Source organism: Plecotus auritus (genome assembly GCF_963455305.1).
Source record: "Plecotus auritus genome assembly, chromosome: 5".
Classification (NCBI taxonomy): domain Eukaryota; kingdom Metazoa; phylum Chordata; class Mammalia; order Chiroptera; family Vespertilionidae; genus Plecotus; species Plecotus auritus.
Genome location: NC_137776.1, coordinates 158,966,264 through 158,980,620, shown reverse-complemented (window position 1 = coordinate 158,980,620; position 14,357 = coordinate 158,966,264). Strand labels below are relative to the sequence as shown.

At 46.4% G+C, this 14,357-nt stretch overlaps 1 protein-coding gene across 1 annotated transcript in view; it reads left to right on the top strand.

Annotated features, from left to right (window-relative positions):
* GABBR2 (gamma-aminobutyric acid type B receptor subunit 2) overlaps positions 1 to 14,357 on the top strand; it is a 339,710-nt gene that overhangs the window by 251,091 nt on the left and 74,262 nt on the right. The window contains exons 9-11 of the mRNA XM_080668601.1: positions 1,798 to 1,878; positions 5,262 to 5,412; positions 8,629 to 8,761. Coding sequence (XP_080524727.1) covers positions 1,798 to 1,878; positions 5,262 to 5,412; positions 8,629 to 8,761 — 365 coding nt within the window. The remainder of the gene's footprint in view (positions 1 to 1,797; positions 1,879 to 5,261; positions 5,413 to 8,628; positions 8,762 to 14,357) is intronic.

The window sequence follows — 14,357 nt, the reverse complement described above, 5'->3', positions numbered from 1 at the left end:
TCCCCAACTCTGTCTAAGTCTGCTCTGCCCTGGGGGCTCCTTTCTCTACTCCCACACTGGTTCCCTTTGGTTCTCTGCCTCTAACCCTACCTTTCCCTGCATCTGTTTTATCTGTGGTCGCCAATAGCCCACATCTGCCAAATCTACTGACCCCCTGTCAAGGGGCTTGTTGGCCCAGGCTCTTGATAGCGTGTGACATCGCTGGCCAGCTCCATGGTGAAATTGTCATTTTCCTTGGCTCCTACAATGCCCACTCTTTCCTGGCATCCTGCTCCTGGCATCCTGGCCACTTCTTCCCAATCTTCTTGCACTGTCCTTGCTCTGCCTGCCCCCCAGAGATTGGCGCTATCCAGGATTGTGTCCTTGGTCCCTTCACTTCTCACTCAGCACTGTCCTCAGGGTGTCTTTTCTGCCCACTGCTCCACCTCCCAGCCTGCATGCTGATGACCCCAACTCCTTCTCCCCAGCTCAGACTTCTCCCCCGCTCCAGAGCAAGGATCTCCCCCCGATAGGTGTCTCAGGCTGAGCACATTCAAACAGGAACATAACATCCTTTCCCCTCCTGGATTCCCCACTTAGGGAATGGCACCGGAGACCCCCAGTTCCCATCTTCCCCACCCATTGATCTCCCAATTGTCCAGATTTACCTGAGAAAACGGAAACCTTTGTCAAGTCTATTTACCACTCTCCATTCCTCCTGCCCCGTCATCCTGGCCTAGTTGTCATTATAATTATCCCTGGCCATGTCCAAAACAATGCCCTAAACCAGCAATTTTCAACCTTTTCACGTCATGGCACACATAAACTAATTACTAAAAATCTACAGCACACCAAAAATATATATTTTTTGCCAATCTGACAAAAAATAGGTATAATTTTGATTCATTCACCCTGAACAGCTATTGTTGTGTTGGCTGTTGTCATTTTTTTATTTGGCAATCTAAAGGAAAAGAGGTCAGTGTCCCTGACTAAATAGTCAGGCATTGCATGTTTTAAAAATTCTTGCTGCACACCAGTTGAATATCACTGACCTAAACCCAACAACAGAATAGTATCTAGGATGAAGGAAAATTTAAATGCACCACTAAGGTCTGAAAATACACCTGGACACGTGCATTTGAAGAACGCTGTGCTCACTATCACACAGCAGAGCAATGTGTCCTCTGAAAGATGCTAATTCTACCTCAGAATATATCAATAGATACATAATGTGCAGAATGAAGGAGGGGATGGTGCTGACCAAATCATACCTAAAGTGTGTTGGTCAGTCCTTGGGTCTACACTCTATCAGACAGACAGTGATATTGTGGAGTGTGGCCCCAGGAGGGGCCTGGGTGAGGTGGGAAATAGAAATGATGTTTAGTAAGGTGGGGTGGGGGAAGAGTGTCGGGGGCGGGGGGTTCTGTCTTTGTCTTCAATCTCTAGGCCTGCCTGGGGCAGAGGGAGTAGAGGTAGTCTGGGGGTCCTAGAGGGCAGAGTCAGATGACAGGGAAAAGTTACAGAGAGAACATTCAGCTCAATGACCAGGAAGGACTTGGTAACAGGCAGAGAATCCAGTTATAGGGGAGTGCGTTCCCCTTCTACACATGTACAGCAAAGGACAGTTGACAAGAGAGTGTGAGAGGGTGTTTGTTCTAGCCCAGATCAGATTGGAAGCTTTGTGATTCTACCTGGGGAAAGGAAAAGCCTGCAAGAAGATAGCCAGGGCCTGTGGGGAGAGCAAGAGCTGAGAGAGGAGCACTCAGACCCAAACACAGGCCTCAGATCTCACCAGCCACTCTCTATTGCTCCCCACAGACCGCAGGGAGGTGAAGGTGGGAGAATACAACGCTGTGGCTGACACGCTGGAGATCATCAACGACACCATTAGGTTCCAAGGTAAGGCAAGTGGCCTTCTTGGAGGAGGGGGTCTGCTCAATTGCTCACAAGCTTGGATATTATCTGAGGGTTTCGGACAAGCTCTCAGAGTCTTTGGCCTTGTGGGGAACAGGGAACATCCTCTCCTGTCAACACATGCACTCACTGAGCACAAGGTCCCCGTCACTCACATGGGAGCTGTATTCCAGCTCCTGGGATGGGTCACTGGAATTCGTATGAATGCTGGCTTTCACCGAAGCATCTGTTTAAACCAGAGGATGGCCAGGAATAATTCATTTTAAATGTGGCCCAGCTAAATCTAGCTCTGTCTTTTCCTCTGGGAAAGAACTTAGTTTGGTTGATAATAGGGTTTCTCCACATGCTGCTCTTCCTAGCAGACCATTCCCTCAAATAACACCTCTTTTGTACAGCCTTCCCTATTGCCCCCCAACCAAGCTAATGGCTCCCTTCTTTTGGCTTTCATCATTTTTTTCTCTGCCTTTACCATGGCCACTATCACTTTGTATTGAAATATCTAGATTGTTGGACCATGAGTTCCCTGACTAGATCGTATTTGCTTTAAATTCCTGGCACTAGCCATAATCTGGCACAAGTTGAAGATTCAGTGATATTTTATGAATACATGATTGATCAAGTGAGTGGATGAATGAATAAATGAGTGAACAGGTGAACATGTGAGCCACTGAACTAGTGGGTGGATGAATGAATGAGTGGGTGGATGGATGGATGGATGGATGGATGGATGGATGGATGGGTGGGCGTATGGACAGGCTTAACCAGTCTTAACCCTCAAGTCCATTTTGCCCTTAACAGCCAAAGTGCCTTTGCCATCATGTCATGCTGAAGATGCCCCACTTCTGCTCAGAGCACTTCATGGTGTTCGTTGTGCACAACAAGGGGTCTTACTCCATGGTATTGCCCCCAAGACACTCATGAAAGGACACCTCCTCACTTCTCTGCCTTCTCTGTCAGATCTCCCCAACCAAACTGCTTACAGTTCCTCAAACATGCCATATATCACCATGTCTTTGCCTCTGCCGGGTTCTCTGCCCAAAATGCCCTTTCTTCCTTGTCTTCCTGGTGAAAGCTAACTACTCATCTTCCTTTCTGTAGCCCTTCCTGACTCCATCAGGCAGAACTCACTCTGCTTCCTGCTTCCTGCTCAGGCCCCCCTCTAGAGTCTATCACACAGCAGAGCAATGTGTCCTTGCTCTGCCTGCCCCCCAGAGATTGGTGCTATCCAGAGTCTAGACGCTGTCATTGGAGGCAGTTTACATAGTATGAGAGCACAGTCTTCAGAGTTAGGCAGATATGGGTTCAAATTCTGCCAGATTTGCCATTTACTAGCTGTAAAAGCTACTTAACACCTAGAAACTTGTTGCCGACCCCCACTCCACTCACCAAAATGGGAATAATCTTTTCTACTCATGAGATTGTTGTGTGGATCAAATAAGAAAACCTCTATAAAGTGCTTAGCCCATGGTAAGCATTTGGTAAATATTACTGCTTATAGTTGCCTTTTTCTCCTTACACAGCTAATGTGTAAGTTCCTTGAGGACAGGAACTTCGTTTTGTTTATCTTTGAATCGCTAGTACCCAGCACTGGGCCTTATAGATAGAAGATGATTATTAATGATGATGAGTGAAGGAATAGTGATGGATGAAGAAATAATGAAAAATGGATGAATAATGAATGGATGGACCAGATGAGTAGCAAGAAAGAAAATTCAGGGCTGCTGCTATTAGTAACACTTCTGACAAGTTGTTACCATTTGGCTTCCATAATGTCTCAGTTAAGATGCACAGGTGGGGAGGTGCCATTTCGGGGGAAGAGCGGGTGGAGTAAGGAGGAGGAGCTGTTGTCAATTTTCTGAAGTTGTTTCTACACAAACAGCTGTGGTCATAGTCATCGTGTAACCCTTTCTCGGTGCCCAGAGAGTGACTTGTTTCCAGCCAAGAACTCATGGGCACCCCTAAGATGGCTCTTGTATTAGGGATCCAGAAATCAGCCCAGGCTACAGATGGGGGAGGGGGGGAGGGGAGGTAAATAGGGAGGGTGAGGAAGTTTCCAGATGTTGCACTTTCACTGGAAGCAACAAATGGTGTTACCTCCGTCACCTTGTGTCTACTTTTGCCCTGACTTTTAGTCCTTGGAGCCACTCCTTATAAAAGTCTGTTTACTTGGAATTGCTTAACACTTTACATTAACCATGCCAGCAGGCTCCTAGCTGCTTTCCAACCTGGCAGCTTCCCTAGGCTGTTTAGATGTTCAAAGACCTCTTATCCACTGAATGTTTCCAAACACATTTCAACTTGCTGTCAAAGTTTTTGAAACACAGATGTTTGTGGGAGCCCTAAACCCTAAAAGCAATATCTGCCCATCCTGTTTGTCTCCTGGGAAGGGAGGCATAATGTAGGCTGGTACCCATGGCACAGCCATGGGGTGGGGGGACTCATAGTGACCCCTGGTGGGTTCCCCAAGCACCTGGCTGATTCCACACATGAAGGAAAAGCCCCAACATTATTTCACAGTCCTACAGCAGAAGCCTGACCCAAAACAGCAGCTGAGAAAGAGGATTGGCAAGAAGTGGGGTGGGGTTGGGTGTCCCTGCATTTGTCCTCCCAAGCCTCCCTGTACCTGGTAAAACTAAAACAGGACAATTGTGCCACCTTCTATAAAGATGAGTCTGCTCAGCCTCCCTTGGGGCTCCCCCAGGTTCCTGTGCCCTTGAAGAATGAGCAGGGACAGTTCGCAGTCACACAGAGATATGGAGTCCCACTGTTTCTGTCCAGTCCTGGCACAACAGGAAGGGGAAGGCACACAGGCAGCTTCTGCCTCCCACAGTTAGCGAGTCCTATGAAAATGGAAAATCAGAAAGAGCTTTTATAACATAATGACCTTGAAGCAGAAAATCCACAACCAGAGCACATATGCATCTCTGTGGAATTGACAGGCACGGTGTCCACCCTGTTGAGGGATGTTCATTATCATGTGTTGGCACATAGCCCTTGAAAGCCAAAGCCTAGTTCCTCACTCCCAGTGACACCCAGTGGTACCCTCTCACAGCAACAAGCCACTGTTACCTTTGGGGATAAATGGCAACAGTTTTTCAACAGGGTAATTAGACCAAATCAAATTCTAGTCTTCTAATGGCTATTAAATGCATCACAAATTCCTTATTGATTCTCTTTAGAGAAAGAAATAAGTCCTGGCTAAGGCTCCCTGCTAGGCAAGCTGGCCAGCCACGAGAGCCCGCTCACCCGGTAGATGTGTCCTGCACAGAGTTTGTGCACCGGTGGCAAATGTCAGAAACATCCAGGCAGAGATGCCCTCAGGCACTGGTTGCACTGGGCTCAGCTGATGTCTTTTCCTTGCCTTCCAGGATCCGAACCCCCAAAAGACAAGACCATCATCCTAGAGCAGCTACGGAAGATCTCCCTACCTCTCTACAGCATCCTCTCTGCCCTCACCATCCTGGGGATGATCATGGCCAGCGCTTTTCTCTTTTTCAACATCAAGAACCGGAATCAGAAGTAAGTCGTTCACACTTTCCTCTTGGATCGTGCTTTCAGGATCGACAAACCTCATGGACAAAGTATGCGAGCATCGCATGACGGATTCTTCAGGGCTACAGAAGATTGTAGGGCAGTTTCCTAAAGTGTGCCGTCATTCGTTGCGATGTTATTCGGTGTTTCATGAACACTCGTGCGCGCACGCACACACACACTTAAATGCACACAGACACAGGGCTGCTCGTTACACAGGAGCCTCTGTCAGATAAGTTTGAGGAAGGCGGGTTTAAATAAAACTGAAGGATCTAGGTCCATAGGCCTTCTCAGGACTTTGTCTGTGCTCGTGCAGTTTGTGCTGGCCCAGGAGGAGAAATCTAGAAGACAGCATTCCCCAGTGTCTTTGTCCCACCCCCAGCATCTTGGGAAAGCACGGCCTAGGGGGGTTCACTAAGTGCAAGGCCTGGCACTTCATTGGTTGCAGCTCACTGCAGTCTAGGAAGCCCCTCCCCAGATTACAGATGTAAGCACAGAAGCTCAGTGGCAGGGGCCACTGTCCAAGGCCACACTTATGCAAGTGGCAGAATCCATCCCCTTGATTTTTATTCCCTTGCACATGCCCTTCACTCTCCAGGGGAGAGCAGCTCGCTTTCTGAGTTATTCTGGTCAGTTGTGGGTAGAACAGGTCACCATCCCAGGTGGTAGTGTTTACCAAGCACAGGCAGCTTCTTTGGTTTGCAGCTCCTGGCCTTGTTGTGGGAGAGGGTGAGCAAGGACTCAGAGCAGGACCTTCTCAGTCACAGGCCCAGTGCCCACCCACGGTCAGCACAGCTCTGCTGTCGTGCCCAGAAGCCACGATGCATGACCTCCAAGGGCTGCCAGGAACAAGCCCAATTCCGGGAGAACAGTTGTTTTTCTTTTCTTTGTTTGTAAAGGAGGAACCTCCGGGCTCTCGATTTTTTGTTGCTGTTTGTTTAGGTTTTTGTTTGTTTGTTTGTTTTTTTGCAACTGCTCAGGCCAAACCTATTTCCTGAAGGACAAAATGGAATTTTATTCGACTGTTGTTTTATTTTCTTTATCACCAATAACACATTCACTGCCACACAAAAAAATCAAAGCAACTTTTGTCCACTGCAACAAACCTTAAATGAGCATTTGGCACAAGGCCTGGGCACATAAGTCTTAATTAACATTAGATTCCCTTCCCACAAACTTCAAGAAGTCCCATCACAATGGTGAGAGGCCCCTAAAATAAGACTAAACTCCTTTAATTCCTAAACTACCCTTAGCCTCCTGGGAAAAATTATCTTTATTCTTTCCAATAGGCTGACATCCATGTGATTTTTTTTTTTTTACTGGCTTTGCAGATTTAAAAATCTACAAATGTGTATGGAGGAAAATGTCACTAAAGTTCCAGGTACCCCTCACTTTTGTCTTCCTAAATGCTACCTACAAAATTAAGGTCCCCTCCTCCAGGAAGCCTACCCAGCTCCTGGCTTCTCCCCTCCTTCCTGAGATAATAAGAATGAAGGTGCCTTAGCAGATCCTGGTTTATAAAAGGGCCTCCAGGAACCCAGTCTCACCTCAGCTTCACGTGTGCCCCTAGGGCCTACCAGGGTCCTCAGACTTTTTAAACAGGGGGCCAGTTCACTGTCCCTCAGACCGTTGGAGGGCTGGACTATAGTTTAAAAAAAAAACTATGAACAAATTCCTATGCGCACTGCAGGCCCGGGACGAGTCGGCTGCTAAGCAGGACAGGCAGCGGTACCTGGCAGGCCGGATAAATGTCCTCGGCTGGCCGCATGTGGCCCGCGGACCGTAGTTTGAGGACCCCTGTCTAGGCAGTGTGATCTGTGCTTTTACAGGTGAGGAAATTCAGCCAGCTAATTGCTTTGCCAATCTCTGTGCACCTCTGTGGGTAGCAGGGACCAAGCGCTGGACCCATTGCTCCCAACTCGAAAGACCATGTAAATGGTTCACAATTTACAGCAGGGTTTTTCTCTCTCTTCCACTTTGATACCACATTACACGTTTTAAATGTGGAAGGATTAATAGAAATACATATTCTGAAGGGAAATGTTCAGGGAACAATTGACCATAATTACAATCTGCAAAAGAACACCTGGGTCATGGAGCACCTGAAAACCCAAGATGTTCTGAGTGGATTGTGCTGGGGGAGCCAGGCGCCTCTGAGGGTGAACTCCAGCAGCTGATGGTTTAACCAAGTCCTGGCTTGCTGGGCAGCTAGGCATCACAGCAGAATTCCTGAAGGAAGTGAGAGAGAAGAATGTAGAGTTTGGGATTATAAAAACTGCCCCCAACAGCAGCCTGAGGTAGACAGTGGTGGAGGGTAGGGACAAGGACACCATCATCCACCTCCACTACCTGGTGAGTGGAGGAGGTGTTCCTACCCAATGTGTGGCCTTCTTTGTGCAAGGATAGTGTGAGCTTCAGGCGGCCAAAGTGGATGCTCACTCACTACGGTGACCACAATTCCTGAGCAGACCTGAGTTCTCACCTGAAGACCTCCTCCTAGACCTGGTCCACTCAGCACGGGGGAGTGTGGTGGGGCGGGGCCATCTTCCTTCTCACTGTGATTAGTTGCTGAACCTAAATGTAGAATTCTCTAGATTTTACGTGTCCTCCCAGCCCCAGACACAAAAAGCTGTTAACGTAATGTTTTTGTGTAAATTAAAAATTAATGGTTGAAGAAGCTGATGCTACAAGCTGTCCCTAGAGAAGTGGTGGGTGAACTTGACCAAGGAGGCAGGAAAATCAACAACTGGGGGTTGATAGCTGTCTGGGATCTTTAGTGAGGGGAAAACAGCCCCTAATACACAGGTCAGATAAGCATTTGGCACAGTCTTGGGGAGAGGGTAGTGGAGGAGATCAGGACTTACATTTTTCTCTCCCCCTCTAGCCTTCGCAACAGTACCAGCCGTGTGCAAACTACAGCCCGTGGGCTGGATCCGGCCCTTCAGCTGTTCTATCCGGCCCGCGGAGCCGAAAGAGCGGAGGATTCTCTTGCTCTCCCCTCCACTCCTTTACTTTGAATTTATATTAGTTCAAAAAAAACACTCCATCCATGCTTTTGTTCCGGCCCTCCAGTCCAGTTTAAGAACCCATTGTGGCCCTCGAGTCAAAAAGTTTGCCCACCCCTGGTATACACAGTCAAAATACTTGTGGAAGGAATAACTACACTGCCCGTTCTGTAACTGTGGTATCTCCTTCTCTTGTCAGGCTGATAAAGATGTCGAGTCCATACATGAATAACCTCATCATCCTGGGAGGAATGCTCTCCTATACATCCATCTTTCTCTTTGGCCTTGATGGATCCTTTGTCTCTGAAAAGACCTTTGAAACCCTTTGCACCGTAAGTTTTTCTGCTTGTTCCAGTGGAACATGATCTAAGGTTTTCTTGGTGATCTCAACCATCAAAAACACACATGCAAACACAGAGACGCATGAAAATACATAAACAGGCATAAGACAGTCCACTCAGCTGTTCACACGATTCAATAGGGAAGTAGGTTGTTGCTTTCTGACTAGGATGGACTTAAATATTTGCCTGTAAAATTAAGATTATGGATTTGACAGGCCACTGCTAGAAGACAACCCACTGAGGAATGACTGGATAACCTAGAAAAGTGAAGGAGAAAAATTACCACCCAGGAAAGCATTTGCACCTGGGCTCAGGGTCAGGGCCATTAAGAAGAAACAAACCCACCCATTTACCTCAATAACCATCGCAGAATATAAGGAGAGAAGTCTGTATGCATAACTTGGAGTCCTATAGCAAAGAACATAATTGTTATTCTCTACTTAAGTAGTGTTTCTCAACCATTGTTTCCTATTGCCCCCCGCCCTCCAAGGACTCTTCTTAGACTTTTTTCCTAATCATCCCCTCATGAAAATTTAATACCAAAGACATATATGTGCCATATGTATATCTTCAGTTTCTGTGTAAAAGAGTAATATTTGCCCTGCCAGAGTGGCTCAGTTGGTTGAATTTCATCCCATGCACCAAAAGGTTGCTAGTTCAATTCTCAGTCAGGGTACATACCTGAGTTGTGGGTTTGACCCCCAGTCAGGGAGCATACAGAAGGCAACCAATAGATATTTCTCTCACACATTGATGTTCCTCTCTCTCTCTCTCTCCCTTTCTCCCCGCCCCCCTCCACCTTTATCTCTCTAAGCATGTCCTCGGGTGAGGTTATTAAAAAAAAAAGAGTAATATTTTTTCATATTCAAGACCCACTGTTGGACCCCTTGGGAACTATACCACCCCCAATGAAAATGCATATATTTAAGGGAATCCAAACAGTGTAACTTATTTACTATATTTTAGAAATAATATTTTGAAAATTAACATGTTTTGAATTGTTGTTGCCCAGTTGTTGGTGTTATTATTATTTTAAGGAGTTTATACATTAACAGTTGACAATTGTGTAGCACTAACTCTCGGTGGAAAGTATCAGCAACTTACTTTTTAAGATGAGGATGACCAGTTGAGGTTTATTTCTGGACTTTGACCACTGTGATCTCTCAAAAACTGGGTTAGCCATTTGGGTCTCTCTCTGTTGTCCCAATTGCAATAAGTCATCTAAGTCTCTACCTGGAAGATCAGAGCTAGAAGGGATGGTCAAAGAATTGGTGTTGACGAAATAAATCCAAAAGTAGCTCTTTTGTTGAGAGCAATGGGCCCCATTTTGGGAAGCAGGCTCTTAGCTTGTACCTGCTACTCTAAAATCTCAGTGTCGCCCACTACTGACAGTGATGGATTGAAAGTTGGCAGGGAGGGCAAAACAAGCAGAGAACACCTCATACTTGCTGCAGGTCATCACTACCCACTTGGACTTTCTGGGCTGCATCGGATCCCTATGCTCTGAGATAGGAGGAGGAAAAGAATTAAGCCCCTTGGATCTTAGGTTGTACGGGATGATGCTCCCCTGATTTCTGCAGATTGTTAGATTGGAATGACTGTTACATGAAGTCAAAAAATTGTTAATGGGAGGAGAAACCAAGATGGCAGCATAGGTAAACACCTGAACTTGCTGCCTCACACAACCACTTCAAAACTACAACTAAAAGACAAAACGGACATCATCCAGAACTACAGGAAGGCTGGCTAAGTGGAAATTCTACAACTAGAAGGGAAGAGAAAAGCACACTGAGACTCAGAGGAGGTGCAGAAATAAAGTACAGAGGTATGGAGGTGCGCACGTGGGAAGGGCTGGCAACTGAGGACACGGGTGTCTTTTTCAATCAGGAGGGAGACACAAGCTCCTGACTGATCTGAACTCCAGTTCCCGACAAGATTCTGGGGACCCAGACTCATACGGGGGAAACTGGACTGTTTGGCATCAGGCCAGAACACGAGGGCGGCTTTTTCTCAGAGGTGCTTGTAGCGATTAGCGAGGGACATTGAGACCCAGGGGCCTCTTAGGGCAGGGCTAACGGGCAGCCATTGCTGTTTGCTCCGCCCTGTTGTTCCCTAGACCCTGTCCCACCCAATTTACAACCCCACCCCAGCTGAATGCAGAGGCTTTTGCATATGAATGGCCTGGTCCTTTGCAATCTAAAATCACCTAACAAACGGCAGCTGGGTCAGAGAACCCCAGAACTTCCAAAAGAAGGCCCAAGGCTCCTCAGCAGCTTGCATTGCTTCACAGCTGGGCCTCATCTGGTCACCTCCATACCCCAAACTAAGAAGAGGAATCTGCAGATCTCTCCATAGCTCCTGTTGGGTGGCCTCAGGCAAAGCTAAATTTGCACCTCCTTGGAGATCCAAGAGCCAGTGTACCCAGGGGTCAGAGTGGGACCATCCAGATTACAACTCCTCAGATCCATAAGGGACACACTCAGGGGGCAGACTCAGTGAGCACCAAAGCCCCACTGAAGCAAGTCTTGCCCCATAAGGGTGTCTCCAGCACAGAAGTTCTCCCATTGTAGATACAGCTGATCCTCACAGCCAATTGGCCTGGAGGTCAATTCCTCCCAGTGATACCAACAACAATCAAGGCTTAACTACAACAAGACTGTGCACACAGCCCACAAAGGGGTGCACCAAGAGTGTCCACCTCAGGTAATTGGGGAGGCTAAGCCACTGGGCCCTATAGGACATCTAGCACACAAAGCCACTCTATCAACTCAGGGAAGCAGCCAAAATGCAGAGACAAAGAAACAGGTCACAAATGACAGAAATGGAGGAAAGCAAATGACTGGATATAGAGTTCAAAACCACGGTTATAAGGTTTTTCAAGAATCTTCTAGAAACTGTCAATAAATTTAGTGAGATCCTCAAGGATATGAAAAAGGACCAACTAGAAATTAAGCATATACTGACTGAAATAAAAAATAATATACAGAGATCCAACAGCAGACTAAAGGATCACAAGAATCAAGTCAAAGATTTGAAATACAAAGAAGCAAAAAACACCCAACCGGAAAATCAAAAAGAAAAAGGAATCCAAAAATATGAAGATAGTGTAAGGAGCCTCTGAGACAACTTCAAGCGTACCAACATCCGAATTATGGGGGTGCCAGAAGAAGAGAGAGAGCAAGATATTGAAAACCTATTTGAAGAAATAATGATAGAAAACTTCCCCTATTTGGTGAAAGAAATAGACTTAACACCTCCAGGAAGCACAGAGAACCCCAAACAAAAGGAATCCAAAGAGGACCACACCAAGACACATCATAATTAAAATGCCAAGAGCAAAAGACAAAGAGAGAATATTAAAAGCAGCAAGAGAAAAACAGTTAGTTACCTACAAGGGAGTACCCCTATTAATTGTCAGCTGATTTCTCAACAGAAACTATGCAGGCTAGAAGAGAGTGACAAGAAATATTCAAAGTGATGAATAGCAAGAACCTACAACCAAGATTACTCTACCCAGCAAAGCTATCATTCAGAATTGAAGGGCAGATAAAGAGCTGCACAGATAAGAATAAGCTAAAGGAGTTTATCATCGCCAAACCAGTATTATATGAAATGCTGAAGGGTATTCTTTAAGAAGAGGAAGAAGAAGAAAAAGGTAAAGATAAAAATTATGAACAACAAATACCTATCTATCAACAAGTGAATCTAAAAATCAAGTGAATAAAAAATCTGATGAACAGAATAAACTGGTGAATATAATAGAATCAGGGGCATAGAAAGGGAGTGGACTGACAATTCTCTGGGGGAAGGGGATGTGGGGGGTGCGGGAAGAGACTGGACAAAAATCGTACACCTATGGATGAGGACAGTGGGTGGGGTGTAAGGGCACAGGGTGGGGTGGGAACTGGGTGGAGGGGAGCTATGGGGGTGGGGGAAGAGGAACAATTGTAATAATCTGAACAATAAAGATTTATTTTTTTTTAAAAAAAATTGTTAATGGGAGAGCATTATGCTAAGCGAAATAAGCCAGTCGGAGAAAGATAAATATCACATGATCTCACTCATATGTGGGATATAATGATCAATATAATTTGATGAACAAGAATAGATCAATCTAGAGACAAATGGTAAGGGAGGACGGTTAGAGAGCAACCAGAGGATTTATATGCATGCATATTAGCATAACCAATGGACACAGACACTGGGGCGGTGGGGGCTTGCCCGGGCTGGGAAGGGATGGGGGAGGGGGTCAATTGGGGGAAAAGAAGACATATGTAAAACTTTAGACAATAAAAAAAATTAAATTAAAAAAATAAAGGTTAGACATTTTAAGAAAATAAAGTCTTTTATAAAAGGAAAAAAAATAAAATGTTAAAAAAAAAAGAAATTGTTAATGTTGCCAGGAACATCAGTGTGAATTGTTTAGCAAATTGAGAACCTTTCCTTCCTACATGCTTACTTTGTTCGAAAGTTTCCATTTGAGAAATAGGTGATAGTGTCCCTGATATACCAGATGGGTGGTGAGTCAGTCAGGTACTCAGGCATCCATCCTCTCAGGGTGGACCTGGAGAGCAGTCAAACCCCAACTCCTGCAGGGCTCACTCAGTTCAAGCTTCCTATTCTGAGTTTGTTATTCCAAGCCCAGCACACCCCCTTTACTTTATACCAACTCTCTGGGGGTAAAGAAGATGAATTCAGGAGTCACAAGTCCCCCATCTGCCTGGCATCGGGGCTCCTGAAGTTAGTTTCTGAAGAAGCTGAGCTGCTCAGAAGTCCTTGTGATTTTTTCCCTCAAGAGTATGACCCTGTGGCCAAGGATGGTGACTTCAGTACATGGGAGTCTTGCTCGTTTTAGGGAAGGTGTGAAGCCCATGAAGTCTCCTACATTTCTGTGTCAGTGTGATTTCTGTGCCCTGGGTTGCCATGCAATTTCCTGGGTTCCATGTGTGTCTATGGGCAGCGTTCCTGGGCACTGGTGAGGCTTGAGCAAGGCACTGCTCCTGAGGCACCCTAAAGAAGCTAAGTGAGAAGGACAAGGCTTTCCTCTTCCCTCTGTGCTCGGGGACACCCTCCCCAAGCTTGAGGAGACCGTAATGGAAGTACTACCGGGGGCCTGTTTGGTGACTTCTAATTTACACAGTGTTCTGAACCCTCTGTGACCCACCTCAGTCTCCCAGCCAAGAATAGGGGCATCAGAGCTCTACCCTGTGCCTGCCTCCCTCCTGGGAACACATTCACTGGCCTGGGTGTGTTTCCTGCAGAGATACTTGAGCCCAACCCTCTGAGAGTCTCTCCCACCTGGAAAGGAGCTCCTGACATCCCTCCCTGCTCACAAGCACAGATGCTTCCCAGGGTGTGACCCAAATCCCTCAAACACTGGGTGATGCAGGCTAGGGAGCAAAAAAGGGACATCCCCCACACCCGGGTTTTTTCTTTTAATGAAGCCTGACATTCTATTCTGGGAGTCGCTCTCATTTGTGTGAGGGAAGGTTGTCCTGGGAAGCCTGGCAAAGCGGTATGAATAAACCATAAAGTGCTTCACAAATCAGCATTAGCTCCGCACATGAGGGCTCTGGGAGGACGCAGG